The following is a 27,543-nucleotide window of genomic DNA, read 5'->3' as shown; positions in this document are numbered from 1 at the left end:
ACAGTAGTTTCATTCCCTGCATGACCACTTGCTGCTTTCACAGGAAAAAAAAAACCTCATCTTTGGACTTGTAGAGCCAGCACTAAATGGAAAGGTTCATTAATCCATTTCATCTATCCCCCCAACCCGAGACCTTCTGCAGATTATTACACCTGATGTGTTGAGTAAGCTTGGAAGGAGAGGCACTAGTGGAACTGACTGCTCTGTCTCTGGAGGCAGACAGCTGGCTTCACTGTGAGCCTAGTAAAGTAAGCTAGACGTCTGAGGTGTTCCATATGTGGTTTAAGGTCCAAATAGTTCCAAAGGCTGTAGACAACATTGCTTATTCTGGCTGTAGTAGTTCAGTTTGGTCAGTGCGTATTATTCAAATGGCATTCATCTAAGCAAGGGCTCCTGAAACGTTTTTAGGTCCCTAAACAAAAACACATTAGTGACGTGGATGTTTTTTGGATGACATTTTTTTCTCGGGGTACATATAGTGGAATATTTTGTGTTTATTGGAAGATACTCTTATGCATTGTCCAGTTTAGCTAATGTCTTTAGAATTAATCCCATTTTTGCTGCACCCCAAGAACCCCTGGGTGGCCTTGGACCACTACTGCCTTAGCAAGAGCTTTGAAGAAATCTAGTCTTGATGAACCCAGAGTAGACCGTATTGTCCCAAACAGCTGACGGAGGCTGCACTAATCTTTCATCACCAAATCTAATGGAAGCCGCAACGTCTGTCGTGAACATCTTTTCACAGATGGTGTTTTCACTAGAATTCTACTTGTCACGTAACATTTATTTGCACCTATTAAAAACGCATTTACACAGTTACAATCAACGATAGACAGTTGTTTGCGGAAGATACAAGGAAAGACTAAAAAAAAATATGTGCCCATGGGTGAATGAGGTGTCCTTGTGAGCGTATGTGTGTAAATGCGTCCTGTTCATTGTGCGGAAGCCTTCAGAAGCGCACACGCACTCTCCAGGAGTAGTTTGTGAGAACTTTGTCTTTTTTCTTCACGATGCAGGTGTACGTGCCTTCGTTGATGGCGTTGGCCACTATGGTAATGTGGTCATCTTTCAGGGAGATGTAGTTTGGGTGAGAGAACTCCAGCAGCTCGCCGTCCTTGTACCAGCTGAAACAGGAGTCAGGCGTTAGACGGCTCTCAGTGAAATCATCAGTGGTGGACCAAGTATTCAGATCCTGCACTTACTAATACCACACTGTAAAAGATACTCCATTTCAAGTAGAAGTCCTGCATTGATCAATATTACTCAAGTAAAAGTCTGCAAGTATCATCAGAAAACTGTACTAAAAGTATTAAAAGTACTCAATGCAGAAAAATCCTCACATTTTAGAAACTGGAAACAATCGAAACGGCTCTGTCCATCAACTAAGTGTTTATTTGGCTAATCATTTCAGCTTTACTTGTAGACATAAATGTTGGGTAACACTTGAAGGTATCTACATAAGAGTGACATGAGACTGTCATGACACGTGAACCCTAACTTGTCAGGACAAAAACCGAATGACACTTAATGACCGAAGCGTTCTGTCATGAACGTTTATGACTTGTTTATAATGTTTATGACATGTTCACGACAGTGTCATGTCACTCTTATTTTTTTTTATGATACATTTTTTATTTATTTTTCATTTAAACAAAAACAGAACAGACAAACACACTTGAACAAGAACAACCCCCTTCGACCACCAACCACCTCCCCACCCTGCACGGTCTCGAGGAAAAGAAAGAAAAAAAACAAAGAAAAACAGAAATCCCACCTTGCCTAGTCGCCCTCCTCTACTTCCTGTGATGCCGAGGTCATTAGGACTGATACCTGCTGCACCTTGTCATGTCACTCTTCTAGATACCTTCTAGTAAAGGGTAACCAAATATTGTTGGGTACTTTCATTTATAATAACTATAACTACATGTGTTTTGTGTGCAAACATCTTAATTTATAGAGTAACTAGTAACTGAAGATGTCAGATTAATGTAGTGGGGTAAAAAGTACAATATTTCCCTCTGAAATGTAGTGGAGTAGAAGTACAAAGTGGCATGAAGAAGTACCTCAAATTTGTACGTATGTACAGTAGTAAATGTGCTTTGTTACATTTCACCACTGGGAATCGTGCTGTCGCATCACTGCGGTTGGGCGGACTGATAACAGATATATCAGAGAGCGATATACTCACTATACTTTGCCTTTCTTCGATGCTATTTTCTTCCCACATCGAAAAGTGAGCTTCTTGCCCTCGACGACCAGCTTGTGCTTGGTCCTCGGGGGTGTCACGGTGGGAGCCACAGTGGGGAAAGGAAATTCTGAAGGGGATTGGAGAGAAACACTTAAGCTGATGCTCCAAAATAAGACACGCCAAAGTTAAGAGCCTTAACGATCTTAAACAGATCCTGACCAATCATCTGAGAGCAATGAAGGAGGGAGAAAACAAAGAAGAAGAAGATTATTCTACACCTCAGTGTACTTCATCGTCTGGAGATGTTACAACTTTCCCTGAAACTCGGATTACCGTCAAACTTTTTGATACAAACCTTATCACGTCAGACACTTAATACGCTTTTCACAACCCCTGACCTGCCGGCGCCGTGGATGTCTTATCAATATAATCTCTCCCATCTGGTTTCTGACAAACACAACAGGGCCGCCTTGTGATCAACTCGAGAGCCTGCTTAAAAAACAGTCGCTCTCGTTAATGCCGCAAAAATCCAAATTGACCTTGTGTGTCTCTAACCCTCAAGCCGCAGTCTGAAATTCCAGCGGTTTGGAATCGCTTAGGAATTTTCCACAGCCGTACAACGTCTCCCAATCAACAATGAGGAACAGATTACTGTGAGCCAGGAATCGTATCCTCTTGCCTCTCTCCGCGCTGTCCCTTGTTGCTGACAAAAATCTCAGAAAGCCACAATCTGGGGGCTGCGATGGTTAAGTGGAGCCATTTCCTGTTGTGCAACGGGGAGACCTGAGCACCAGTGCGTCCCACAGTAAACCTGGAGTGGCTTAGGCTGTCAGATTGCTCATGTGTTATCAGTATTTGGTGTGGAGACAGCAATTAATGGGTACGTGCTCTGCTCTGTCAGTGTTCTGGGCTAAAACACACATTTCCTCCCTTGGGATGCTGGTACTCTCTAGAACTAAACACAAACTCCTCCAGTGGCAAGTGTAATCTCCCTTCAAATCAGATTCTCTAAAACCCCCATTGCCGCTCTGCATGGCTGGACCCTGTTGGCTCCCGTTGCTCCATTGGCAAACGGATCACAGCAGCTTCTTGAGCTGCTCAATTGAGAGAAAGATTTTTTATTTTTTTTTCCTGGACCGCTGCTGCTTTGCTGCTGCGTCTTACCGTAACAGAAATCACAGCTGGAGGGGCAGTGCTTCTGCATCAGTTTACGCTTGCTGTCGCAATAGCCTTTCCGAGCCCAGGCCGGACAGATAAATAAGCGGTCCAAACATCCTGGAGGAGAGGGGGAGGAGGAGGAGGATCAGACAAGTCAGCAGCAAAAGAATTTGGATCTCCGATCTACTTTTTGTTCCAATGAAAATGACTCACCATAATACACGCTAATGATGACTCATGAGTAGTTTATACAACTTTCATTAATGCCACGTTCAGTGTCGTCAAAGACAAACGCCGTAGTCTACATACTGGTTGATTGTGGCCAAAAGTGGATTAAAGGTTTTTGTACAGCTGGTTCTTCACAAGTGTATCTAGACCTAATTCTTCTAATGCTGGGATCAGACCACACAATATGTCTGCCTTTGGAGATGGTCACTGTGTCAAGATGAAGCCCTGACTTGGCCGAGAGACAATCATGGCTTGCCGTCTTTCATGACTTCCATGCGCAGGTGATCGGGTACGATGGCGCCAGGGACTAACTTCCCCGTTCCACCTGACAGCACCAACAACATCATTCCTCTTCCGCTTTGGCATGGAACTCGCAGAAGTTGCCAAACTGCTGTGAGGTTCATCACATGCTGCGCCAGTTGTCTTCCACTTATACAGACAACTCTTTTGATTCCTGACACTGCACGTCTGTCAAGGGGTGGGCCATCAGACCTATTATGTAGTCTGATCCCAGCAGGAGAACTGGATTTGCTGTTTAGGTCTTAAGGATGTTTTTCCTTTTTATGGAAGAGGCTTCAGTGGTTCACCTGGGATGAATTGCAAAATGGCTTCAAAACCAAATAAGTCAATTTGACTTACTACTACTAGACATCCTGTGTCCTGGATGACTGACAATGTTGTCAGATGTATTAACAATTGTCGAAGCCCCAAAGGAGAGCGTTCCCATTAATGTTCTGGTAGAAAAGTAAGAAGGATCGTGAACATACCGTAGAGACGGTGCAAACCCCACACATCATCCTGTGTGATCAGCTTGCGCCCCGTCAGAGTTGCATTCAGGTGCATTATGGCTTTCGGGTCCAAGGAGTGCATGAGTCCCAGGACGTGGCCAATTTCGTGAGTTGCCACATGGACAAGATCCGTCAGCCAAACCCCTGCAACAAAATGTACAGTTGATTATTTTCTCTTTCAGTTGCCGTGCACCCCGCGAGCTGTCCAGCACAGCGTCTGCTGCATCCATCACCTTATGGGTTAAACATTAGCAGTTTCAACAAACATGATAAAGACCCATGCCTTTCTTCCAGCTAAAGCGCATGTTTCCCAGAATCCAGTATTCGTGGTCGTCGAAGTGAATCTCGCCAGTTGGCGGGAAGAAAGCATGAGCCAATTCTCCTGTGATGCCGTCGAAACAATGGTGCAAGTAGGACTGCAGACAGTCCGTGTGGTTGATGGGGTAGAAGCCTGCCAAGACAGAGAGAGAGAGAGAGAGAGAGACATACCTCAGAGCCGAGGAGGGAAGCCCTCACTCCATTATTTCACTGGGTGTAGACAACAGCAGGGGGGTGATGAATTACAAAAGACAGAGCTCTCTCTTCAGCCTTCACCCCACAGGATGACAACCATTCCTCTCACTGTCACTGAGAATATATGCAGGAGCCTGGAGTTTACACCCACAGGGACAGATAAAGCACAATTTAGACTGCTTCACCATAGGCATTGTTAAGCATTTCTTTTTCTTTTTTTTTCATTTAGAATTATGAATCATGCTGAATATAAGCTTGGTAATATAGTCGCGGTTAGTGTGATTTAATACGTTTGGAGGCGAAGACATTTCTGCGATGACAGCACGGAGAGAAAAAAACAACGACGACAAAGCAGAAGTCTGGAGCTCGGGAGCCAAGGAACATCTGTCGGGGACTGATGCAGCCACATGCAGAGGTACCCACCGATCTTAATGGCTGCTTCTTGGTCAGCTGGCACCTCTCTGAAGCTGAAAGGTGAGACGTCGCTCCACATGCCAAAAGCCTTGGCGATGCCTCGACGCGTGTCACTGGCATTTATCAAGTTTGTAGGGTAGGAGAGCAACCTGCTCAGAAACAACAGCATTATGTGGTTATTACTGGCCGCTACACACATTCTTCCACAGCAGAGGAATCTGCCAAAACACAATGGCTACTGTTCAGACAGAATTCCCACAAGCACTGCAAACAGCTCCATTACTTGATAATCTCTTATATCTCGGCTAGGCTTAGACCGATATGGATACTTTTAATACTAATCAGATAGTGATCAGTCGGTAACATCCACTGTCAATATGGAAGAGATGAAGATGTTGTTTTACTAACTCAGGGAACGACTGAAATTTGGCTAATATTTTGGTCCACTGTCCACTAAAGTTTGTTCACCAAAACCCAGTGATCACACCTCTTTGGTTAAATCCAATCTTCTTATAAAGGACTTAATGGGATCATCTTTGCACAGTTCCAGAGTGAACAAAGTGTCATTGGATCTTCTCCAAACAGTTAATGCAGCACAATCCAATTTTTTTTAACCAATCAATTGCAGTGTGGGTGCAAGAGTCCACCATATACTACTTTATTTTCCCCTCTGACAAATGCGAGCAGAGAGTTCTGTAAGTGACTGTTGTTGGCCCTACAACCTTAAATGGATCGACTAAGCTCTTAGGTAAGAGGTAAGCTCTAAGGTAAAAAATTCCTGTTTTCATTTGATAATGCCTACTTCAACTGAAAAAAATATCTGTTTTCCTGCCAAAACCAACACCAGTCTACCTCACTATGCTGTTTTTCAGCTATTTTTTTTTTTTTATCTTCCATTTTCTACAACTGTACTTTGCTGTTGTGTTGACAAGAGGACGAATTGCAAATGAATACTTGTATGTTAGCTTGAACTTGTCCCATTTGAGCTGCTCCGGGGTGAGGGTGTAGCGCTTGTTCCTGGAGAGGTGAAGCACTTGTGACCGGGCCTCTTTGCGGATCCCGATGAGCAACACAGTGGTGTAAGCTTCTTCCTTGGACAAAGAAAAACCTTTAATTAATCACTCAAGTGAAGGAACATCTGAAGCTGTTATTGGGATCAGCATTCCAAAAAAAATTCAATAAGATATATTATTTGACTTTTGAAGCTGCAGGCATTGAACTCCATTTGTAATCTTGACAGTTACGACTGCACTCAGTTGCTGTGATTTCAGTGCCTTGCATCTGGATGTTACGTACTAGATTTTCATGCTAGGGCATTCCATCTTATGGAAACGGGAAGTGGTCAGCAGTAAAAGTGCTTTCCAAACATAAAGTATGAGCCTTTTCACAGATAGGTTGTGTCTGATGTCCCTTTGGGGATGGGTCACATCGACTCCAAATCATCACACCTGGATTCTACGATATTTTTATTGCTTTGAAAGGCCGGCTGTGGGTGTTTTGCATTTCAGTGCTTTCATAAATATTCTTTGACGGAAGGTAAGTTGTGGTTTGCCTTGGCTGCGATATTCCATAATAGTGATCGCACCAGTTGATAAAGTCTATAACTTTTTATGAAGATGGGTTTAAGTAATAAATCCACTTTTCCAACACTTGGAAGTCGATTCTGACCCAAAGAGCCCATTCTGTGCTTGACAGCAGGAAGGCTTCTTGTCCTGAATGATACATTTAAGAAGGATTGAAGAAAATGTGCATTAAAACTGAAAAACTTCTGAAGCTACATACGACCGCCCATGTACCTTGAATCTTGATTTCTTTACAAAGGGCAATTTAAATGTTTTAACCTTATATGTGCTTGGAGACTGACAAGTGTAAAAACTGTAAATCAAGTGTAAGATGTGAAGAGAGCCTGCCAACAACATACAGGTTGCAGTGAGAAGTGTAAAGGCCTTAATATACTTCAAACTAAGTTATTGTCCTACAGCGTTGAAAAGTGTCCTTTCGGAATTTGAAGTTCTTTCAAAGAAGACAATCCAACAAACACTCCCTTTACACAGCGTTTAGCCAGGTGTGTGGAGGTGTGAAAGTAGGCTGTCTCAAGCTTTTGTTTTTCACACAACTACTGCCATCACTTTTCAAGACTCGGAATTCCTTCGTGGAGAGTCTGACAGAAAGTGTGTACTGTTATTTCCATTTTTACGATTGATTGTCTTCTCTATGACAGTGGGCTTTTTGCCGCCTTAAGTGTGTCCATTCAGACAGCTGTAAATGCTTTTGCCTGTAAACTTGGTCAGACGACACATAATAAGAGCTAGTTTGTTTAAAGCATACGGAGGCCTTGATGGTATATACTGTACAATCATACCATACTAGGACGAATACACTAGTATGAAAATAATTGTCATTTAATGCAGTGGTTCCTGAACTCTGGGTCACAAGATGATTAACAGGAGACGAGAGCAAGAAAAACCTATTTCTGCTATAGCCTACAAAATTATTACCCTGGAAATCCAGAGTTCTCGCGAGAGCACAATTTGAATTTGCTCAGCGAGTCACTCTGGCATTCAGTAATGATGCTCATTAACTATGCCCTTGTAGCTGAGCTGCACCAATCACATCGGTGTATCTGATAAAGGCGGGCCAGAGGCGAGCTAAACAGATGACGACAGCGCCGCGACGTCAAAGTCATTAGTAAACATTGCAAGATGGCTACGGATGAACACCAGTTGTTTGAAACGGCTCTGGTCGCTAAAATGAACGAGTTAGACTTGGGTTTTTTTATCTAAAAGAGGAACAGAAGACGGCGCTCCAATCGTTCCTTTGCAAGAAGGACGTTTTTGCAGTTTTGCCGACCGGATATGGCAAGACTTTAATCTACCAGTTAGCGCCGCTGGTAGCTAAGCGTGTGGGTACGCTCTGGATACGTCACCCCGTGTATTGTTGTGATTGGTCGTAGTGTTATCCAAATTTTGCGTGCAGTGAGATTTTCAAATGCATGCTTGGTGCCGCCCCTCGAGTTGAGCCATTTTCATTACTCATTGCCAGAACCTTAATCTTTCGGATTTGGGTCTGGATTTCCAGGCTACAAAATTATACTCATTTTGCTGAATTTTTTTGTTTTTTAAATCTTTTTTTTATTTTCATGAATTTGATCATTTCATTTCTTAAGAACACAAAAAAATAGTTCAAATTAGTCATTCGGTCACAACCTATGCAACATATGCTCCAGTGCATATTTTCTTACTGGGAAATAGTACTGAAGATGGAGAGCAAACATCAAAGACACTCCCTTCACTTTGTATTCTACACCCTATCCTCTTGTTCCTGTTCCTGCTTCGCCCAGTCAAGACAAATAGATGCAGTACTTCCTTCATTTCCTACAAAAATAGTGAAAGAGGGGCAGGCAGTCTGGCACACTGTCCCAGACTGCTGTTGAACTGAATGGCCTTTTTTGCTCTGATGTTAAATATAATGTTTCTGTATTGTATTATATATACTGGTCTTTTTTTTTTCTTCTTTTTTTTTATACAACAGTTGCTTTCCTGACCTCAGCTAACACACTGGAGTCTGTGATTTATGAGGTGTTTAATGTAGTAAGGCCAGTGCAGTTCTTTCGGTGTTGTGTCTTGTTATATTCACTGCAAATGTAATCTCACACTTTTGGCACAAATAGAGATGAACCATAAACCATGAGGGACGAACAAACGCGCTAGACTAAACCTTGAAGCCAGTGGTGGAGCGCTGACTCTGAGGGCAAAACATCTGAGGACGAATCCCAGAAGACCCTGGGGCTAGTCTGGAAGAGTTTAACTTCAGTCCCAGAGAGACTGTTAAAACAGATTATGATTTATATCCTTATTTAACAAAGGCTATTTTCTGTATAAAATTCAACAAAGTGAAATAGTCTGAACATATAGTAGATTGCAGGTGTAAAATTGATTGTCAACGTTTATAGAAAACATTGTTGCTTGTTAATACTTTGTGTTTTTATACATATTTTGATACATCTCTAGATTTTGACTCATGCAAATAGTGCATTATTTTCAGTATACATAAAAGAAAACAATGCTCTTTGACTGCATTGTGACCTAACTTTATTCACTAACTGATCAATTTAGGCTCCAATGTGTCTTTTACTTATGCTGTAATTCATTCTGCTAGCCAAGAAGCTTATCTAAGGCAGTTATGTAATTCTCAACAGCAGTGTTCTTGATTGACACACATTGAGTGTGTGGCAAAGGAAATGACATAAAGCTATCCCTGCAGCTCTGTATCACAGTGGGTGGGTGGCAGTCTGGAGGAACACATTTATCCAATTCACTGTACATGTCATCCATTCCATTGCCTAATCTAATTATGGCACTCATCAAACTAATGCATGGTATTTATATTGCCGTGGCTAAGCTGTAACTGAGTGACTTTATGTGATACGACGTTTTAAGAAACCGGAGAAATTACTGAAATTCTTCTTATGCAGAACTTCAGCATGATAACAGTGAAGGAAAATTGTGTGAGGGATGTTTAGGCTACTTTGAAAAATCGTTGACTCTGTTAATTCTAGTTCCGACCTCGTCCTGAAACCTGTCGTTCTGAGGACCATACTTCACTAAAAAATGTTAGCTTTTAATTTTATTTTACCCACTGTTAAATATACACGACTTGTTACAACACATGACAAGGCAGATTAATTATCTTTATTTACCTTTGGTGAATTCGGGGTATAAAGGATCCACCATGTATCACTTTATTTCAATATAATTTAAACTTCCACATTTGGGTTCACAACTAGCCTACAACTATTAGTGCAAGTGAATAGGACTTCTAGCCTATAATTTACTTTAAAAAGTTAGTTACTGTTTGACATAAGTAATTGCTGTATATGCCGATGTCAAAACGGGCTTTTAATAGCCTAATTAAAAATATTTTAAGCCTTAGCATTCCTAGTAGGCTATAGCTTCACAGAAACGTAGGGTAGCCTAAATGTTAAGTCACCGATTTTTGAATGGAGTTTGGTGCTGTGTCTTTTGAAACGATAAAGGAAACAACTTACTTATATAACTTAATAATTACAAACCAGACAATACATTGGAGTTTACAGTTGCAGTCACAGTTCTTACATATTATGAAGTGGTCACAGCATACCTCTAACCTCCAGGAGGGAAAAGCTGTGGTTTGCTGCATCCCTGCGAACAGAAGACTGAGCAGCGCGGCAGCCAGCAGAGGAGCGAAGCCCCAGTCGCCCCAGCGTAAACTTCTGGGAGTCTGACAGCACACCATGGCTGCGATATCACACCTCCAGGAAAAAATAATAATCAAATAATCCCTCAGCGAACACTACACAGGTTTTACCATAAATGCCCGTGAACCCTACTTCTTGGCCATTGCCCGTTTCGGCAGTGTGCTGCTACGTGGGTAGCTGCTGGTGCTGTGTGCGGCAGCGCAGTTAAACCTGCGGACCATACGGACCGGGTAGTGAAAGCAGTGCAGACTGCATCAGCTCTGCTCTCTTCCGCACCGTACGCCTGCCAGAAAACTGGGCTCATATTACTGTAGATGGGGCAGGGGGTCAGTGTCGAGACGATCTTATGAAAACCAAAGTGCTGAAAACTGGAGCTCCGTTAAAGCAGAACCAGTTGGCCTATTTTGAACATGACTTTCTGAGGTTAATTTAATGCTGCTGGGTGGGGGGAAAAAAAGTAGTTTAGTCTTCTACCTATCCAATGTGGCATGCTCAGGCAGTTTCAGGGCAGGGTAGAAAACAAAACAGGGTGGCATGGCAAAGTTTATTTAGTTTGTAGTAGCCTACTGCCAAATTGTAGAAGGGATTCTGGGCTGCATCATGTAGCCTACTTTTGCACACAAGACACCTCACCCTTTGTGCAAGCCACTGCCTTCTACAGTAGCCTACATGGCGCATTCTGGCACATGTAAAGTGTAGGCTACATGGGCCGCAACTGCTGAATGTGGAACATAGCTTACTGGTTGTGTGAAAAATGTGATTTTGAACATTGAATACTATTAGCTAAACTGAATAAAATGTGTTATTTCTGGGTAGTCAAAGTTAAGTTCAGTTTAGGAACTCCCAGGGATGTTCTGAGTTTGATTTCATTAAAATGCCCCCAGTTACAGAATAGGCTATTTTCTTATCACAGTTTATTCAGTTTTCTTGCCCCACCTTCATACCAAACCAATAGTGTTTAATGCAACATCCCATCCCAGAGACAGGTCCCTAAAACAAAAACAGCAATCTGTTGCCCTTCAGTGTGACCCTGACATTAACATGTTTCAGTGTATTAAACTATTCTCAGTATAGAGGAAGTGATTGTATGTGATCCTGTGCTTTTTAGGTACAATATTGCTTGAACTTCCCTTTTTATTCTGATGATTAAGAAAACAAGATTAAATCAGGACTGTAAGATCTCTAAGAACACAGCTGATGCTTACAGTAAAGTATCAACTTTCAATAGCAGACATTTGGACATGTCATTGTAGGAAAAGCGCAGGTGTAATTAATAATAATAGCAGTGGCGGCATATCATTATGCCCGCAGGGTTCTGGTATTGTGCATGCTGACTTGCTGGCTTGGCTTATGGGACACGTAAGTGGAATAGAGCTAGCTTTAACAATATTAGTTCCACTTGTGCTTTTCCTACCTTTGACAAGTCAACATTTCAGCTGTAAAATTGCCTATCAACCTTAACAGAAATAATTAGCCTATCAGGTGTTTTTTTTTTCTTCAAGTTAATATCAGCCAAGAAGCATTGTTGCAGTCTTTGTTCTAAATTCCCTGTACACATTAGCTTCGAGGGACAACCTGCTTTTGTTTATGTGAGCACATGGTTAAAAAGAATCTACTTCTGTTATAACATGAAATGTTTTTCAGCAAAGAAATATACTTGTGATCCAGTCGCTAATCTGGACTGAGAAGTGAAGTGGTTTCTTGTTCGCTTAATATATTGCTGTGTCCAAAATACTGTAAAGTATTGCTTCTTAAACCTCTGTATATTGGCAACTCTTACCCTTTGCTATAGAATGGGAGTGTGGGCAAGTCACTGTTTCATTGAACTGCACTATACCTACCTGCATGCAGGAATGTTGCAGTTACACTTTAACCATGCCATCAGCACCTTGTTTACATTTGTTGAAAGAGAAAAGAAACTGCAGTTCTGCTTCTCATTCCACTAAAAGCCCATATGGACCACTCTGTATCAACTACTCTGAATAGTTTAATTCGTTGGTAGCAACAGGGCTGTGTTATGGTTCAGCTTTTGTTATATAAACGTGGGCCTGACTTGGGCTACCATTCATACTGTTACAAGTTTCTGTTCATAAAATAGTTCTATATATACACTTTAGCCTATACTTACCTCTCTCTAAATTTCCTCTCCTGTGATTTCGTCTTTGTTTTTGTTTTTTCTTAGGCACTCAGTATTTTATCATAATTTGTTATTGTCTTCACAGAGAGCTTGGGTGGGTGGAAACAATGACATGGCCTACTTATGAAGATATGAACTATGATCTATGTATACCAAAACCTTTTTTCATTGTCAAATTTCATGGAAATATTGTCGCCTTGTATTTCACCAAGGCAAATTCCACATAAGTGTACTTATTGTGGCAATAAAACCTTTTCTGATTTCAGATTTTCTGATGATAAGAAGATTTTAATAATTGAATTTTTTTTTAGCTTCTGTAAAAACTTACTGCAAGCCTTTTTCTTTAAAATCTGTGGAGAAACAATTCTAATTAATCAAGGTTTAGTATTTAAAGTCTCGATATAAATTGAATATTTTTATTAGCCTATTATTTTCCGTGTTGTGGTTGTGCCAAATTGCCTGTAGGAAAAAAAGGCTAGGCGGAACCATTGTATGAGAAGAGGTTTCTTCGACCTCTGTGCAAAGTTGCACCTCTGACGGAGGAAATGGCTCCCGTCAGATGCAGAACGGTTAGCCAACCAGTACTTTTGAAGTTGACACGTTAGCTATGTAATTGTCTCTCACTGTACCAGACTCAACGGGCACAGAAATATGTTTTTAAGTGGAGAGAAACCAAGTTTGTATCGGATGTTGAAGACATAACAGGTAAATGCTGCTGTCAGACATTTGTCCCTGCACAGAGACGTTAGCTCGGTGGCTAACCAGTTAGCTTTAATCCCATAATCTCAGTAGTTAGCCTGAGGTTTTTTGCCCCTCCCGGGTATTGTGCCCTTATCTAGGTGGCAAGTGTGTTGGTTTCTCCCGATAGCAGTGTCTCCAGCATTTGAGTGTGGGTAGTATTTAACGAAATGCCACGTGTATTGGCAAGCTAAACAATTGGCCACTGTTTTTACAGCTTCGAAAACACCCACTTTACTTTCAAGTCAAGTGGCTGGAAGCACCGTTACTGTAACGTTATGTCATAGTCACTTTATTACATTGCTGGCAACTATAATAGACTATTCCCCCTCCAGTCAGTGGGCCTGCTGTGATCTGATCTGCTGCAGCAACAATATTTGTCATGCTATTAATATTCATACTTAAAAAGTAAGTATACTTTGTGAAATAATGTGAACAACTCGGTCTGCATTCCCAGAAAAATCTTAAATTGTCTGATTATGTAAAAAATAAAATACCTTTAGGAAAATATAAGATTCAGTCATCTGAGTATTTCTGAAAGGAAGGCAACATTTGTGGGGTGGCATTTATTTTTAATATTAAATATTAGTGGTAGTCAGGTATCTGTGAAAATGTTTATTGATGCTGCTATGATACCAGTTTATTTTTTCTGTATTTATTCCAAAACAATACTTTAATCTCTAGTTATTGTGGAAAAAAAACCATGTAACGTTAATCCTATTTTTATTTTAAAAACTATGCCAATCTCTTTAATGCATATGTGTTCACTAATAATAGCATAATAATAATAATAATAATAATAATAATAATAAAAGTTATCACGCAAGTAACTGATGCCAACCTACTATGTTGGACACTTTTCCATAATGCTACAGCACATTTCATTGGCCCTCAAAGTATTGAAATCTGTTACTCAGCCCTATTGTTATATAGGAGAACTGGTACAATATCTATCAAGGCTGTTGCTTGTTATGCAACATCAACTGTCATAGTAATTTTTGTTTTTGTTTTTACTGCTACAGGAGCACCAGACTCTGACATTTGGGAACGTTGCTGGTACTGTAGACCCTTTGCTGAGGAATGGCCAAAGAGCAGAAACAAAGCATGGCACAAACATTTGTACTGGCTGGATCAAATGGTCACAATAGTCAACAATGGCAGACTGGTCTGAGCAACTTAGTCAATCATCCTCCAGGCACTAACCACATGTCGAGGATGGCCCGTGTTGCTTCGCATGTGAGGCAGAAGTGTGCGGCCTATGTGCTAGCACTGAGACCGTGGAGCTTCAGTGCCTCGCTCACACCAGTGGCCCTCGGCAGCGCTTTGGCGTACAAACTGGAGGGCTCTGTGGACTTGGTCATCCTGATGGTGTGTGCAGTGACCGTCCTTGTAGTCCATGGGGCAGGCAACCTTGTAAACACCTACTATGACTTCTCCAAAGGGATTGACCACAAGAAGAGTGACGATAGGACTCTTGTGGATGAAATCTTGGCACCGCAGGATGTTGTTATGTTTGGAGCATTGTTATATTCCTTGGGGTGCTTGTGTGCCACTCTGCTCTATTTTCTGTCTACACTTAGACTGGAGCACCTAGCCCTTATTTACTTCGGGGGACTGTCCAGCTCTTTTTTATACACTGGAGGTGAGTGAAATATTAACTTGGATTGCTGGCTCACTTCATAATCTGCCACCCCACCCAAAATATGCACGCACGCACATTTTAAACTCTGGTTGATTTATGAGGACTATGGTTAACTGCTCCTCAGATCTCTGCAGGGTAAATCCAGACAGCTAGCTAGACTATCTGTCCAATCTGAGTTTTCTCTCGCACGACTAAAACAACTTTTGAACGTACACGTTCCACCAAAACAAGTTCCTCCCCGAGGCTACTTTGCAACAGCTCCATGCGGTGCTTAGCGTCGCCCATGACAATTGTGATTGGTTTAAGGAAAATGCCAATAAACGAGAGCAAGTTTTTTTTCTCCCATTCCACAGCGCTGTGGAGGAGGGTCTTGCAAAGCGAGACTAGTGTTTGTATAATAGGAACTTGCGTATAATACCAGGAAAGTGGTTACTCTGTCATGTGTTTTTACTAAAGGGCAGAAAAACAAACACTGATAAGTACATCTGGTATCGGAAGTAACATTTACTCGCAGCAGTTGAATGGTCAGTTCACCTGAAACATAAAGGTGTCACTTATTTAGCTACTCAAATAGTTAAGGTTTTATGTGTCAAGACGCTGTTGTCAGCTTTAACAGTTCCCCTTACCTTTAACCACCGACCCTACTAACTGAGCTACAGTCACCTGTATGTTGGGTGAACTGGCCCTTTGAGGCAGTCAGTGTATTTTACAAACATGACACTGATGTGTTACATTTCTTCATGAAGTGAAGTGCATTTATGAATGACATCTTGCAGCTTGTTTTAATGAGAGGAAGCTCTTTTCTATTGCAGCCTCTCAGTTTGCGATTCAGGCCAATATTGTTTTGGTGTTTTTAACCTAACAATGTTTTCCCTTAATATAGATACAAACAATTAATTATAGGGGAACTCTACTCTCACCGATACACATAAAGGTCTGTTTTACTTGTCGTGGTAAATAGGGCTGCACAATTAATCGCAATTGTATCGAAATCGCAATATGGACTAGTGCAATATCCAAATCACAGGGGGGGGCGCAATATTTGTTAATGGCAAAATATCGTATGTGTCAAACCATTCTGAATGAAGTATTGTGGTGCTGCAGAGATGACATGTAGGATCCAGTGTTTTTTAAGCATGATCCATACTAAGGACTACAAGTAAGAATGCCACTAACCCTGAAGACTGTTCATAGTAATTAAGACAGCTTTTACTAATATTAGCCTATTGAGTTTGCCCGTGAGGCTCGGTATAACACAAGTTTTAATGTGTACCAAATACTACAATTGACTGCCCTGATTTGCACCTATGGAACAAGAGAGTATGAATCAAACTGTGAACAGATACTATACCTCTGTACTTTCAGAATTTGATGGCACTTTGTGGACAACCACTGATCAAAAGGTTAAATGTGGCTTCTGTTTACTTTTTTTTCCCCCCAGGCATCGGCCTCAAGTACGTGGCCCTGGGAGACGTGGTAATCCTCATCACCTTTGGCCCACTGGCGGTCATGTTTTCCCACGCGGTGCAGGTCGGCTATCTGTCAGTGCTGCCGCTGGTGTACGCCATCCCGCTGGCCCTCAACACAGAAGCCATCCTCCACAGCAACAACACTAGAGACATGGACTCCGACAAGCAGGCGGGCATCGTCACCCTGGCCATCCTCATAGGCCCCACGCTGTCCTACGTTCTCTACAACCTCCTGCTTTTCGTCCCCTACGTGCTCTTCTGCATCCTCGCTACCCGTTACACCATCAGCATGGCGCTGCCTCTGCTCACGCTGCCCATGGCCTTCCCCCTGGAGAAGCAGTTCCGCAGCCAATGCTACGCTAAGATCCCCCAGAAGACGGCCAAGCTCAACCTCCTCATGGGACTTTTCTACGTGTTTGGGATAATTCTGGCACCTCCTGGCAGCTTACCGTCACTGTGATTAATTAGCTTTGATATTTCTAGTTTATGTACCTATTTGGATTTGTACAAAGCTATCTGAGGGCTTTCACTGGCTTTAATTTATTGTCATATTTATATGTTGAACAGAGATTTAGTTTAGGTCCTCCTCTGTGACAAGGTTTAATCAGATGTATTATTTCAGTATTAAGCCTGCTGTAATGTGTTGGTAAAAGTAACAAGTGTTGGTGTCATTTTGTATAGGCAGGCAACATTTCCATAATGTAAGGACAAACAATACCTACAGTTGCCATATTTGTTGTTCTCCAAGATGCAAAACAACATGATACCTAAAAACATCAATAAACCATTATTCTTAAAATTGTACTCTGCACGGTTCATGCTGTTAACTTGTTCATTGAGGTTTTTATTCCTTGGAGAGCCAAATAGTATTTCGTTGGATTGTAATAAAACTCACTGACTCTAATGTCCCATGTGTTCATTTTGGAGTTCACTTTTCTTGCAGCCTAAACACATGTGATGATACAATATAACATGCAAAGTGAGTAATTTGAGTATTAAGTATTATTTTAATGGCAAAAAACGGTAAAAAAAAGAAACATTGATAGAGGCTTCATTTGAGATGAAACAGTGCATACAGTGATAAAGCAGCACCTTTATGTCTGTACAAATGTGGCAGTTAAATGGCTGTCGGATGGGTTTTTTTAATTGCAAAATGGAAAATAATATTTTTTTGTTGGACCAAAAATGTAGGCCCTAGGTGTGAACGACCACACATATTCCTTTACACCGTTTTGGTAGAGAGAGATACAAAGTTGGGGCAACATGTCACCTTACTGTTTTCAATCAAAGTTGTACTGTATTGTTTCATTCAAACAAATCATAAAAACAAAACTCAGTAATAGAATAGAGTCAATATAGATTAAGTAGCCCGTAATGCAGGAGGATATCACTTTTTTTACAGTCTGCATTCAAAAAGTGTAGTTTTACATAAAACTCTTGATATGTGTAGTGTGGTATTTGTCAGCAGGGGGCGCTATTGGACAACCATTACAGGCTCTGTGTTATTCCTGTGGGGTCAGAACCATTTGTTCAACTGGTAGGTCTAATTATTTGTACATGATGTGTCTTCAAATGATTATACACAAATTTAATAATTTTATGAGGCTATATACCCTAACTGTAGCACAACTTTTCCTTTGACCATTTTCATTTGTTCTTAAACTGCTGTTTACTCTCCTGTAGCATACAGTATGTTATTGTTTATGTCATCCTGCGTTATCTCTTAGAAACGCCCTAAAACATAAACCTCTTCTGAAGAACATTATTTTGAAACAAAAGCATAGAAAGCACAGAATCCCTATCATTATCAGACATTACAGTATGTATTTTGATGTAACATTTGTATTACTGTGCATGCAATCTGTGCGGCGTGTAGTATTCATTGTCCTTCATTCATTCACTGCTTTTGGAAAAAGCATTTTCCCATTAGTTACGGTGTTTGAGTACATTTAGACTTAAATACTTTAATATGGTGTTTCAATTAGAAGCTCACACCAAGCTTAATTTTAATAATTACTTGTTTCTCACTGCAAAGCATCAGCTAAATGACATGTAATGTAATGTAATGCATCTGTGTGGGTTGTCTGTGAGTGCTCATGTTTACACCCACAGCCCTGAATTGGAAATTATAAATTGCCACTCCCATATTGTAAATATTGTAAAAAGTTAATTTAAATTCTAATAAACAAGTTTACATCAGCCTTTGTCTGTGTTTCAGAATATATATATAATATTAATATGATCATACTGTGAAGTTAAATGGGAGATTTGGCTGATATGAAGTACAGTCGTTTAGATGTTTAACCCTGTGACTCCTCGCAGGCATTAATGTTACACTTGGAGTTAATTTAACATGATAAGAAATGAGAGAGAGGACACATATCAGGCCTGTTGAGCCAACTAAAAGTCTGAGGCCCCATGGCCAGCATGGCCCGACAAAGACTTAATTACAAGTGATGATTTGGGAAATTGTGACAATGTGATTTCTTTGTGCTGTTTTTATATACACACTTTCCCTAATAGGCAACTCTTTTGAACAAATTAGTTTTTTTTTTTCTTTCAATTTATGTCAAATGATTTGTGTAGATTGTTGTTTTGCACATATGAACATTGCAAAGTTAAAACGTATATTTAAAGTGATGGTTCGGCGTAATTTCACCCAGGGTCCTTTGCACCATGACCTCGAGCCAAACACCCCCCCATAAGCTTTTTTCACCTGGGTCTAACATTGGGAGAGTTAGCGTAGAGTAGCGTTATCAGCTGAATAGCTTAGCGCAGGGGCTAATGGACCCACATTTGTATCTCGTAAATGACCCCACTAATAATGCCCGAAATGATACCAAACATCTACACTAGTACATATAGGTTATGCACTCATAAAACGATGGATTGGAAAGTTTGTAAGTACACCAGAAGTTTATATAAATAACACTTGCCTGCTGGCTTCTGCTCTCTGCTGTTGTTGTTGTTGCTGCTGTAAGACGAGTGCTTAGGGCCGTCTACAAATTACAACACCGAAAAGAGATGCAACAAAAATATTTATTAATTTAACTTATTTTTTTAAGTAAGTGCTGTAGTATAACTAACAGGAGACAAGTAATAATTGAGGTAAGTTTGGAGACATTACCTTATTTAATCATTAAATTAATAAATATTTTTGTTGTATCTCTTTTCGGTGTTGTAATTTGTAGACGGCCCTAAGCACTCGTCTAACTGCAGGTAGCAGCAGCAGCAGCAACAGAGAGCAGAAGAGAGCAGGCAAGTGTTCATAAACTTCTGGTGTACTTACAAACTTTCCAATCCATCGTTTTATGAGTGCATAACCTATTTGTACTAGTGTAGAAGTTTGGTATCATTTCGGGCATTATTAGTGGGGTCATTTACTAGATACAAACGTGGGTCCATTAGCCCCTGCGCTAAGCTAATTCAGCTGATAACGCTACTCTACGCTAACTCTCCCAATGTTAGACCCAGGTGAAAAAAGCTTCTGGGGGGGTGTTTGGCTCGAGGTCATGGTGCAAAGGACCCTAGGGTGAAATTACTCCGAACCATCACTTTAACTATATTCCTATAGAGTTATAGAAGTTATTCTATTCCTATTAAGTCCAGTCTGTTTGGGGGTAATGTGCAGTGGTTATTGCTGAAAATGGTTGTCTTTCAGAACTGCACGTCGCTGAGTATGATGCCGAATGAGAAGGGAAACCGTACAGATAAAATGGTATCTGTACAGACACTAAAAATTCATAATTATGCAACAAAATTCTATTCAATTTAATAATAAAAAAATATATAAGCACGCAGCAAAGCATAAGCACTTCTACCTGTGAAGATGTTTTTTTTTTCTGCGGCTGGTTACTTGAAATCAAACGTAGTTGAATTCAGGATTTGTTATGTTTATAACGAGGATCACGTGAAGGCAACATTAGTAGTGACGCAATGCATGGGCGTGTTGTCATGGCTGTGTGCTGTAAAACCTGCAAATATAGTAAATACTTATTTGTCCTAAAAGAAAAAGGCATGTCAGTGTTGGTGGCGGACAGCGACATGGGATCATATTTTACCTCAAAGTAAACATTCTTGACTTGGTAAGTAGCTATACACCATGAAATAATTTGTTTTATACCAATAAAGGATAGCCCAACATGAGTTAAGCTAGCTAGCGTCAACGTTAGTACGCATAACGTTAACGTGAATCCCACCGTCCTTGAGTTCAATTCACAATATTGCCAAATTATTGTTACCCCGAGTGTCGTTATATGTTATTGCTGGCTATTGATACATTAAATGTGATCCACTCATCAGCGTTTTACTTCTGTGAAGATGCCCAGATAATTTGCCCGTCAAAGATATTCCTAATCAAAATATCAGATGGGCGATAGGGACCAGCTTGACGTGATACTTAGCGCTAACGATAGCTGTTAATTTTAGAAACACTTGAGCTAACGTTAACGTTGTAAGAAGACATGTTGGTGGTCGCATGTTTGCCAATTGAATTGATGAGTTTCGTCTAACAATTCTTCAAACGTCTGTCCTATTTGTTGTATCGTACAAATGCTCTTCATAGAAACTGAAGTAATTAAGGTTGAATTGCAAAATTCTGAACGACGTTTGGTGGGACTATAGACTGTATAAAATAGGGCGTGACGCGTTCTCCACATTAGAGAACGGGCAGTATCAGGGCTTTTACTTTTCTAACAAGTAGCTAAGCTTACTCCGGCTAGCTGACTAGTGGGTTGGTCGAGTTGTCTGTACTTTATATTGTGTTGGATGGTAGGAACAGTTGTCACCTGAACTATGGAAGTGTAAGGAGCACACTTGACTTAACCTATTTAATCAATGATATGAGCACTGTTTGAGAAAAAAAAATGCCTGTAGTTGTTTCTTGAGTCTACAACGTGCTGAACTGACATGTTTAGGACTGTGACATTTTTAGGACCTGGACCTAGACCTAGCCTAACCCTTTACACCTGTCATCTTTCTGGTCATTCTGGTAGTGATGCAGCAGCTGCCACACACTGGAGCTGCAACTGGACATAGATAGGATTGCTTTCAGCCACACCTACTTGGGAGCCATGTTTCAATCATCTGCTGTTTCTTTGTCTTGTTGTCCCTTCTTGGCTCCACAAATCTAAATTCGGGTGTTGCAGCAGCACAAGGACAAAAATAAGTACAGAAGCTAGCTTGTGCATTATAGCAACCTTTTGTTTGACTGAGGAATGCTAACTATTTTTTCCACATCACCTTTCAAACACACAGTGTATGTATTAAGAACATTATCTGACTGTGGAGCTTGACAGTAGCTGTCACCACAATAGAGTGACAGTTTTCACAGTAACTGGTATACTTTGCCACAGGCCAACACCACTATTTTTTGACTGAGGTTGCAGAAAACAGAATTAATGCCATATAGCCTCTGGCTTTAAAATGTGACTATTTTGTGCTATTTAACTTAACCAGTGGAGTGCAATTCCTCTTTCAAGATCATCAATCTAAGGTAGTGAACCAGCGATATTGATTAAATTACACAATATGTAATCAGTAACCCCCCCCCTAGCCATTGTATATGTATTCATTGATACTAATGGGCCAGTATTTTGTTGTTTAATTAAGGCATTTTTGGCAAAATTAAAATCTCAGCTTAAGCCCGCCTACTACCAGTGCAGCCAGCCTTTATACTGTTAGCCAGTGAGCTGTTGCACTGTGCTTTGTCTAAGTTGAGCAATATGGTGATATGTTAACCGCATGAAATGATACAAATGTGCTGATGGTTTTGATTTTGATTTCCAGAAAAATGCAAATTCATCCTGGTTTTATCTATATCGCCTGCCCTGTGCTTTGCCTAACGGCCAGTTGACACAAGTTGAAAAAGGAGACTGCAACTTGTTTACTGTTTCCCTACCAGGATCTTCCCAGCTCGACTAAGGATTCAGACCAACAGCCTTCTGGCCACTAGCCAGTCCTGTAATAGTTAAAAAGATGAAAGATTGAGTTGCAATGTATGCTTCCCAGAGTTAGCACTTCAGAGTCATGTGGTTTGATAGGGTGACATGCAAGGCAGAGTTGATATGGGCTTTAGCCTGAGCAGTAAGGATGGCTTGCTCAAGTTGTCCAGGCCCAAATGCACAGGAGTATTTCATTTGGATTTTGCAGAGTCCTAAACATGTTTGCTGTTCCTTCTATTCTTTTGTAATTTACTCAAGGTTTTAAACAATGTTTGTTACCTGCCAGAATGATTGGTTGATCAGACACACCTCGCAGCTATATCCCAGCATCTAAACTTTGTGTGTTTTTTCCCAGGCTGCAACCATATTTCAGCAGTCTTCCTGGTCTGATGACTGCCATGTTCATGTGAGTGTGTCTCATTGTCTATTTAAAGAGGAGCTAAATGAATGAATGCTCCCTTTTTATATGATGCAGACCAACAAGTCTATTACAGATAACAGCAGCTTTGTCGAAAAGAGGGGAGCGTGGTGTAATAAACTTTATTATAAGCCAGTGTCTCGACTGCTTCCTAAGCCCCGATTTATTCATTGGCTACTCATGTCCTGTCAATACCAGCTGTACATTCGTGTGTGTGCCAGCATTAACAGAATGCCGTTTTGGCTGGTTCTTGGAACCATATTGTTGAGGTCTCCCACAGCTGTGGACATATTCAGTAAAGAGTATTGTTCAAGGCTAGGAAAGCATTGACACACACACACACACACACACACACACACACACACACACGCACACACTTTGGTTGCACACGGCAGTTTGCGACTGAAAATGACTATCATGGCAGGTGCCCATTCATCAAAATCTCCTCCAGCCCCACCCCTTTTCTTTTCCCTGAGCACCCCCCGCCCCCACACACACACACCCAAAATAACAACACCCAGACCCTCCCCCTGAAACATATTGCCCCTCCCCCTCCCCTCTGTCCTCTGCTTGTCTGCTCATTGGCAGTAGAACAAATGCTGTCCCCGCGCGCTATGAAAGAGAGGGCTGTACATCCTTATGTAGAGCTTGATGCGCATGTGTTTGTAAATATTGATTAGTAAACACAGTGTGTCGGCTTCACATGCATGTTACTGATGCTCATGTCCTTGGTGATGGGATATAGCATCAGAGGAGTCCTATGCGGAGCAAAGCCAATTGGCCTGTTTTTATGGGAGAGCAAGGGAACGACAACCTGAATGCAGTGCTCGTCGGGCAGCCGCTCTCCCTGGCTATCCTCTTCCCTCTCCTCTCCTCTCCTCCTCCTCCGCTGTGGTAATCCTTGCTGACACAACGCACAAAGGACTAAATGCTGGCTGCATCCTCCAGCAGCAGGGCTCTCTCCTCTTCCTCCTCCAGCTCTGACCCATTACAGCCAGGCTGTTTGCCTGGACAGCAGGACGCTGTTTCTGTGAGACTGCTTGCAACTGTATATCACATCTCTGGAATACCGGCCTGGCTGCCATCCTCCTCCGCCCCCTGTATCCCCTCCTCCTCCTTGGCCGGTTTATTCAGGGTGTGCATCGGAACAGGGCTTTAGCCCTGAGAAGGCGTTTTTTTTTTTTTATCTCGCTGGAAGCCGTTTTTTTTTAATTTATTTTTTCTTCACCATCTGATGTATTTATGTAGCAGGAGGTAGGAGCTGCTTCCTATCCTTCTCTATTTTTGTCGGTCTTTCTATTCACCCTACTGCACATCACTATACCAACAGGTAAACCAGCTAAACAGGACATGCTTTATTTATCAAATGATGCAGTTTCAGTCTTGACTATGTGGGTAATGCTAGCATCTCTTTTTTGTAAGACATTGAAATCCATGCAATGATGCTATTCTTATTTTAAGATGGAGCAGTGTATATTCTCAGTTTTAATCTTTTTTTTTTTTTTTAAATAAATTGGCATTTCAGAAATAAGATTAGCTGTACAGTGTCCTTCGTCTGAAATAGAATATGGCTGCTTTTATTTTCCTTTCACTGATTAGCAGATTTCACTGTTTACCTCTTAGAAAGGTAAAATGATCATGCAGTCGGTAAATGTCCATGCAGTCACGCTTGCAGTCGGTAAATGTCCATGGCCACGCTACTACAATTGTGCCACATGTCATTGCAATGTGGAGTAAAGCTAGTAGACATGCTAGGCAGACACCTGGCTTTATTGGCTGCTGTTGTCACCGTGTAACAAACTGGTGACGATCAAACGGGCAAAACGATCTTGACCTGTAACTATGGCTATGTTAAAGTTGTGCAAGTAGTTTTAGGTTCCAGCTTGTCTTTTAATTATTTATTGGAGGTAGCCTATTTACAGCATGTTTAGTGCCAAGGTTAGACTTATTTGAGTAGCTATTACAACATTAGGTACTTGGTACTTAAATGTGTCATACAGACAATGTCTACAGTGCTTTCAGAATCTGTATCAAAGAGATTTTAATTATTTAGTGTAGGCTTCATTTAAGGAGGGTGATTGTGTTGCTGAGAATACTGTATTGATTTTCATGTTTCAAGCATTGAATGAAATGATCCTACCCAGGCATTGCCTAGGTAAGATTGAATGTTTTGTTTGTTTTGGGTAAAGTTAGTACAAATTGGGGTTGAGAGCTTAATGCGCAATGTAATAAAATTACATTTCAAAAGTCAATATTGAGTCCCATATTGCTACATGTGACTCAACATTGACTTTTGAAATGTAATTTTACTTCAGGTCTAAGGCCGACGCTTGGCGAGCGTGCAGGACACACTGCACAAACTAGGGCAACGGTCACTCACCTTCGGCCCAACTTGGACCGACAGCCGATGTTTGGCTCGGTGTGTCAGTTCCTTAAAGGAACACGCCGACTTATTGGGACTTTAGCTTATTCACTGTATGCCCCAGAGTTAGATAAATCCATACATACCTTTCTAACTCTGTCTGACGCACTTACCGCTAGCCTAGTTTAGCACAGATCCTGCAGGTAACCGGCTCCATCTAGCCTACTGTTCCGAATAAGTGACAAAATAACGCCAACATGTTCCTATTTACATGTTGTCATTTGTATAGTCACAGCGTGAGTTTTGGATTTACTGTTGTATGAATTAAGCTTATTTTCAAGAGAAAATCAAGAGACTAGCCTGAGCAAACACAATAAATTATCAAAGCTTCCTCACAACTCCTGATTGTGATATGACAATGCCCCATTATTATACAAAGTAATGTATTTTATCTTTTTAATTATGTTTTGGGCATATTTGGCCTTTATTCGATAAGACAGCTGAAGACAGGAAAGGGGGAGAAAGAAGGGGATGACGTGCAGCAAAGGGTGGCAGGTTGGCCCTGTGCTACCCTTTGGGGGCCCTTACTTTGTCGCCCCACAAAGTAATATATTTACCTGAAACACCGTCCTCTTATAGAATCAGCACTGCTCTTTTTACATTACACAACCATGTTTTATTCTTCCAGATAAGGCATCAGTCTCATCCAGTCCTTGAGCAACATTTGTCAGACAAAAAAATCAACAAAACAGAGGAAAATAGAACTGCATGTTCCAAAACAAAGAGCAAAGTTCACAGCGAACCAAAAGACTGTGCCAGAAAGGGTTTACTCCCCCATTTGTAGGACGACTGCGTCATAGCGCTCAGGATTTCAGATGGTCTTGCTGGTTGACCTGGGATCATAGCAGTGCAGGACTCGTGGCTCACCGCACACTGGAATCATAAACCTTCCAACATGTCCAAAAGTGGTCTGAAGATCATGGGGCGTGAGTATGATAATCCAAGATAATTTGATATGATAATCTCACAGTGTCATCAAATGTACATAAAGTGTTCTTAGGGTATCATGGTTTTGCTATGGTAGAGTTTTTTGTAAAAGGCTTCAGGGACACAGTTTGCTGATAGGAACAATTCTGCCAGTATCAAGTTACCTTCTAAATCTGTTGTTGCGGCCATTATTAAGCTTTGTAAGAATGCTTTTGGACAAAAAGCTGACGAGACAACACATATTTGAAAATGTCAATTTAGTACAATTGCAGTTAGTTTCAATAGTTAATTAATATGTGATTATTATTCTTTTCCACACTCTACAGTACACAGCGCTTGTTTGAGTGAGATGTAAGAAATGGAAGGTAGGCCCAGCAGAAGGCTGAAATGGAAAATGGAGAGTCCAATTTTAGGTCTGTCGCCCACTCTGAAGAAATATTTGTAAATGTGTTATTTACTCAGTGTCCTTATTGATTTTTCGTGGAAGTCCTCTGGCCACCAGATGTTTCTGACATAAACCAGTTCCAGCAGGATTTTACTCATTTCTGATATAAGGCTGATGAGATAATAGCCGTAGAGCTTGTGTGTAGATTGCACTTTGCTAACCATTTAGGTCAAGTGTTTTTTATATATATATATATATATATATATATATATATATATATAAAAACAGCACAGGCAGCCTCTACTTATTAGACATTAGAGTGAGGATATAAGCCAGTCAGACCACGTGTCACAGGACATGGCATAACACTGCCTTACTTGAACCTGACGCAGGGACACGTGTACCATTTTTATTGTATTGATTCTAAAACATTTTGTTTAATCGCGTCAAACCAACCAGATAGTCACAAAGAAAAATAACACTAGAGCTGCAAAGATTAATCGATGAGTTGTCAACAATTAAAGGTCCCATGGCATGAAAATTTCACTTTATGAGGTTTTTTAACATTAATATGTGTTCCCCCAGCCTGCCTATGGTCCCCAATTGGCTTGAAGTGGTGATTGGTGTAAACAGAGCCCTGGGTATCCTGCTCTGCCTTTTGACAAAATGAAAGCTCAGATGGGCCGTTCTGGAATCTTGCTCCTTATGAGGTCATAACAAGCAAGGTTACCTCCCCTTTCTCTGCTTTGCCCGCCCAGAGAATTTGGCCAACCCATGAGAGAGAGACATCATGGCTTTCAAACGAGAAAAGTGGCAGTTGGTCAAGGCCACACCCCCACCTCCACCTTGCCCCGCCCTCTCTCCTTCTCAATAGCTAGAGACACAAAAATGGCACATCCTAAGGAAAGCTCATTGTGGGACTGGCTCTAGTGGCTGTA

The 27,543-nt window shown here is 41.1% G+C and overlaps 3 protein-coding genes across 9 annotated transcripts in view; 2 read left to right on the top strand and 1 right to left on the bottom strand.

The window, feature by feature from the left end:
* Window positions 1–763: 763 nt before the first annotated feature.
* mmp23ba (matrix metallopeptidase 23ba) lies at window positions 764–10,798 on the bottom strand. 3 transcript variants are annotated; one of them, XM_039800306.1, is made up of 8 exons: window positions 10,429–10,798; window positions 6,244–6,380; window positions 5,299–5,438; window positions 4,646–4,813; window positions 4,342–4,506; window positions 3,353–3,463; window positions 2,189–2,315; window positions 764–1,124 (listed from the first exon to the last, which is right to left on the bottom strand). In XM_039800306.1, the coding sequence occupies exons 1-8, from the start codon at window positions 10,561–10,563 to the stop codon at window positions 950–952; spliced, it is 1,158 nt and encodes a 385-aa protein (XP_039656240.1). In that variant the 5' UTR covers window positions 10,564–10,798; the 3' UTR covers window positions 764–949. The 3 variants fall into 3 exon arrangements, with proteins under 3 accessions (XP_039656240.1, XP_039656241.1, XP_039656242.1); XM_039800307.1 differs by having other exon boundaries at window positions 5,299–6,376; window positions 10,404–10,522; XM_039800308.1 differs by having other exon boundaries at window positions 5,299–6,380; window positions 10,404–10,467.
* A 2,364-nt stretch (window positions 10,799–13,162) lies between these two features.
* Window positions 13,163–17,415, top strand: ubiad1 (UbiA prenyltransferase domain containing 1). Its single transcript, XM_039801708.1, has 3 exons — window positions 13,163–13,367; window positions 14,423–15,042; window positions 16,484–17,415. Exons 2-3 carry the CDS (start codon window positions 14,481–14,483, stop codon window positions 16,969–16,971), a joined length of 1,050 nt encoding a protein of 349 aa, XP_039657642.1. The 5' UTR covers window positions 13,163–13,367; window positions 14,423–14,480; the 3' UTR covers window positions 16,972–17,415.
* Window positions 17,416–20,445: 3,030 nt separating this feature from the next.
* mib2 (MIB E3 ubiquitin protein ligase 2) overlaps window positions 20,446–27,543 on the top strand; it is a 49,122-nt gene continuing 42,024 nt past the window's right edge. The window contains exons 1-2 of one of the 5 annotated variants that reach the window (XM_039801703.1): window positions 20,446–20,596; window positions 22,809–22,859. Coding sequence is in view for 2 of the 5 variants with exons in the window: in XM_039801701.1 (XP_039657635.1) it covers window positions 26,579–26,633 (55 nt within the window). In the remaining 3 variants the exon portion in view is untranslated. Of the gene's footprint in view, window positions 20,597–22,808; window positions 22,860–24,057; window positions 24,202–26,064; window positions 26,220–26,546; window positions 26,634–27,543 lie in introns of those variants that run through there. The other 4 variants (XM_039801701.1, XM_039801705.1, XM_039801706.1 and 1 more) reach the window with 4 other exon arrangements.

Source organism: Perca fluviatilis, chromosome 5 (genome assembly GCF_010015445.1).
Source record: "Perca fluviatilis chromosome 5, GENO_Pfluv_1.0, whole genome shotgun sequence".
Lineage (NCBI taxonomy): Eukaryota > Metazoa > Chordata > Actinopteri > Perciformes > Percidae > Perca > Perca fluviatilis.
This window is presented reverse-complemented; position numbering and strand designations above follow the sequence as displayed.

Excerpts from the sequence above, each read along its gene's own strand:
- mmp23ba (XM_039800306.1), bottom strand. The coding sequence starts at position 10,563 with ATGGTGTGCTGTCAGACTCCCAGAAGTTTACGCTGGGGCGACTGGGGC. Across the intron at positions 6,381-10,428 it reads TTCCCTCCTGGAGGTTAGAG|GAAGAAGCTTACACCACTGT; the intron begins GTATGCTGTGAC and ends TCTTTGTCCAAG. Across the intron at positions 2,316-3,352 it reads CAGCTGTGATTTCTGTTACG|AATTTCCTTTCCCCACTGTG; the intron begins GTAAGACGCAGC and ends AATCCCCTTCAG.
- ubiad1 (XM_039801708.1), top strand. The coding sequence starts at position 14,481 with ATGGCCAAAGAGCAGAAACAAAGCATGGCACAAACATTTGTACTGGCT. Across the intron at positions 15,043-16,483 it reads CTCTTTTTTATACACTGGAG|GCATCGGCCTCAAGTACGTG; the intron begins GTGAGTGAAATA and ends TTTTCCCCCCAG.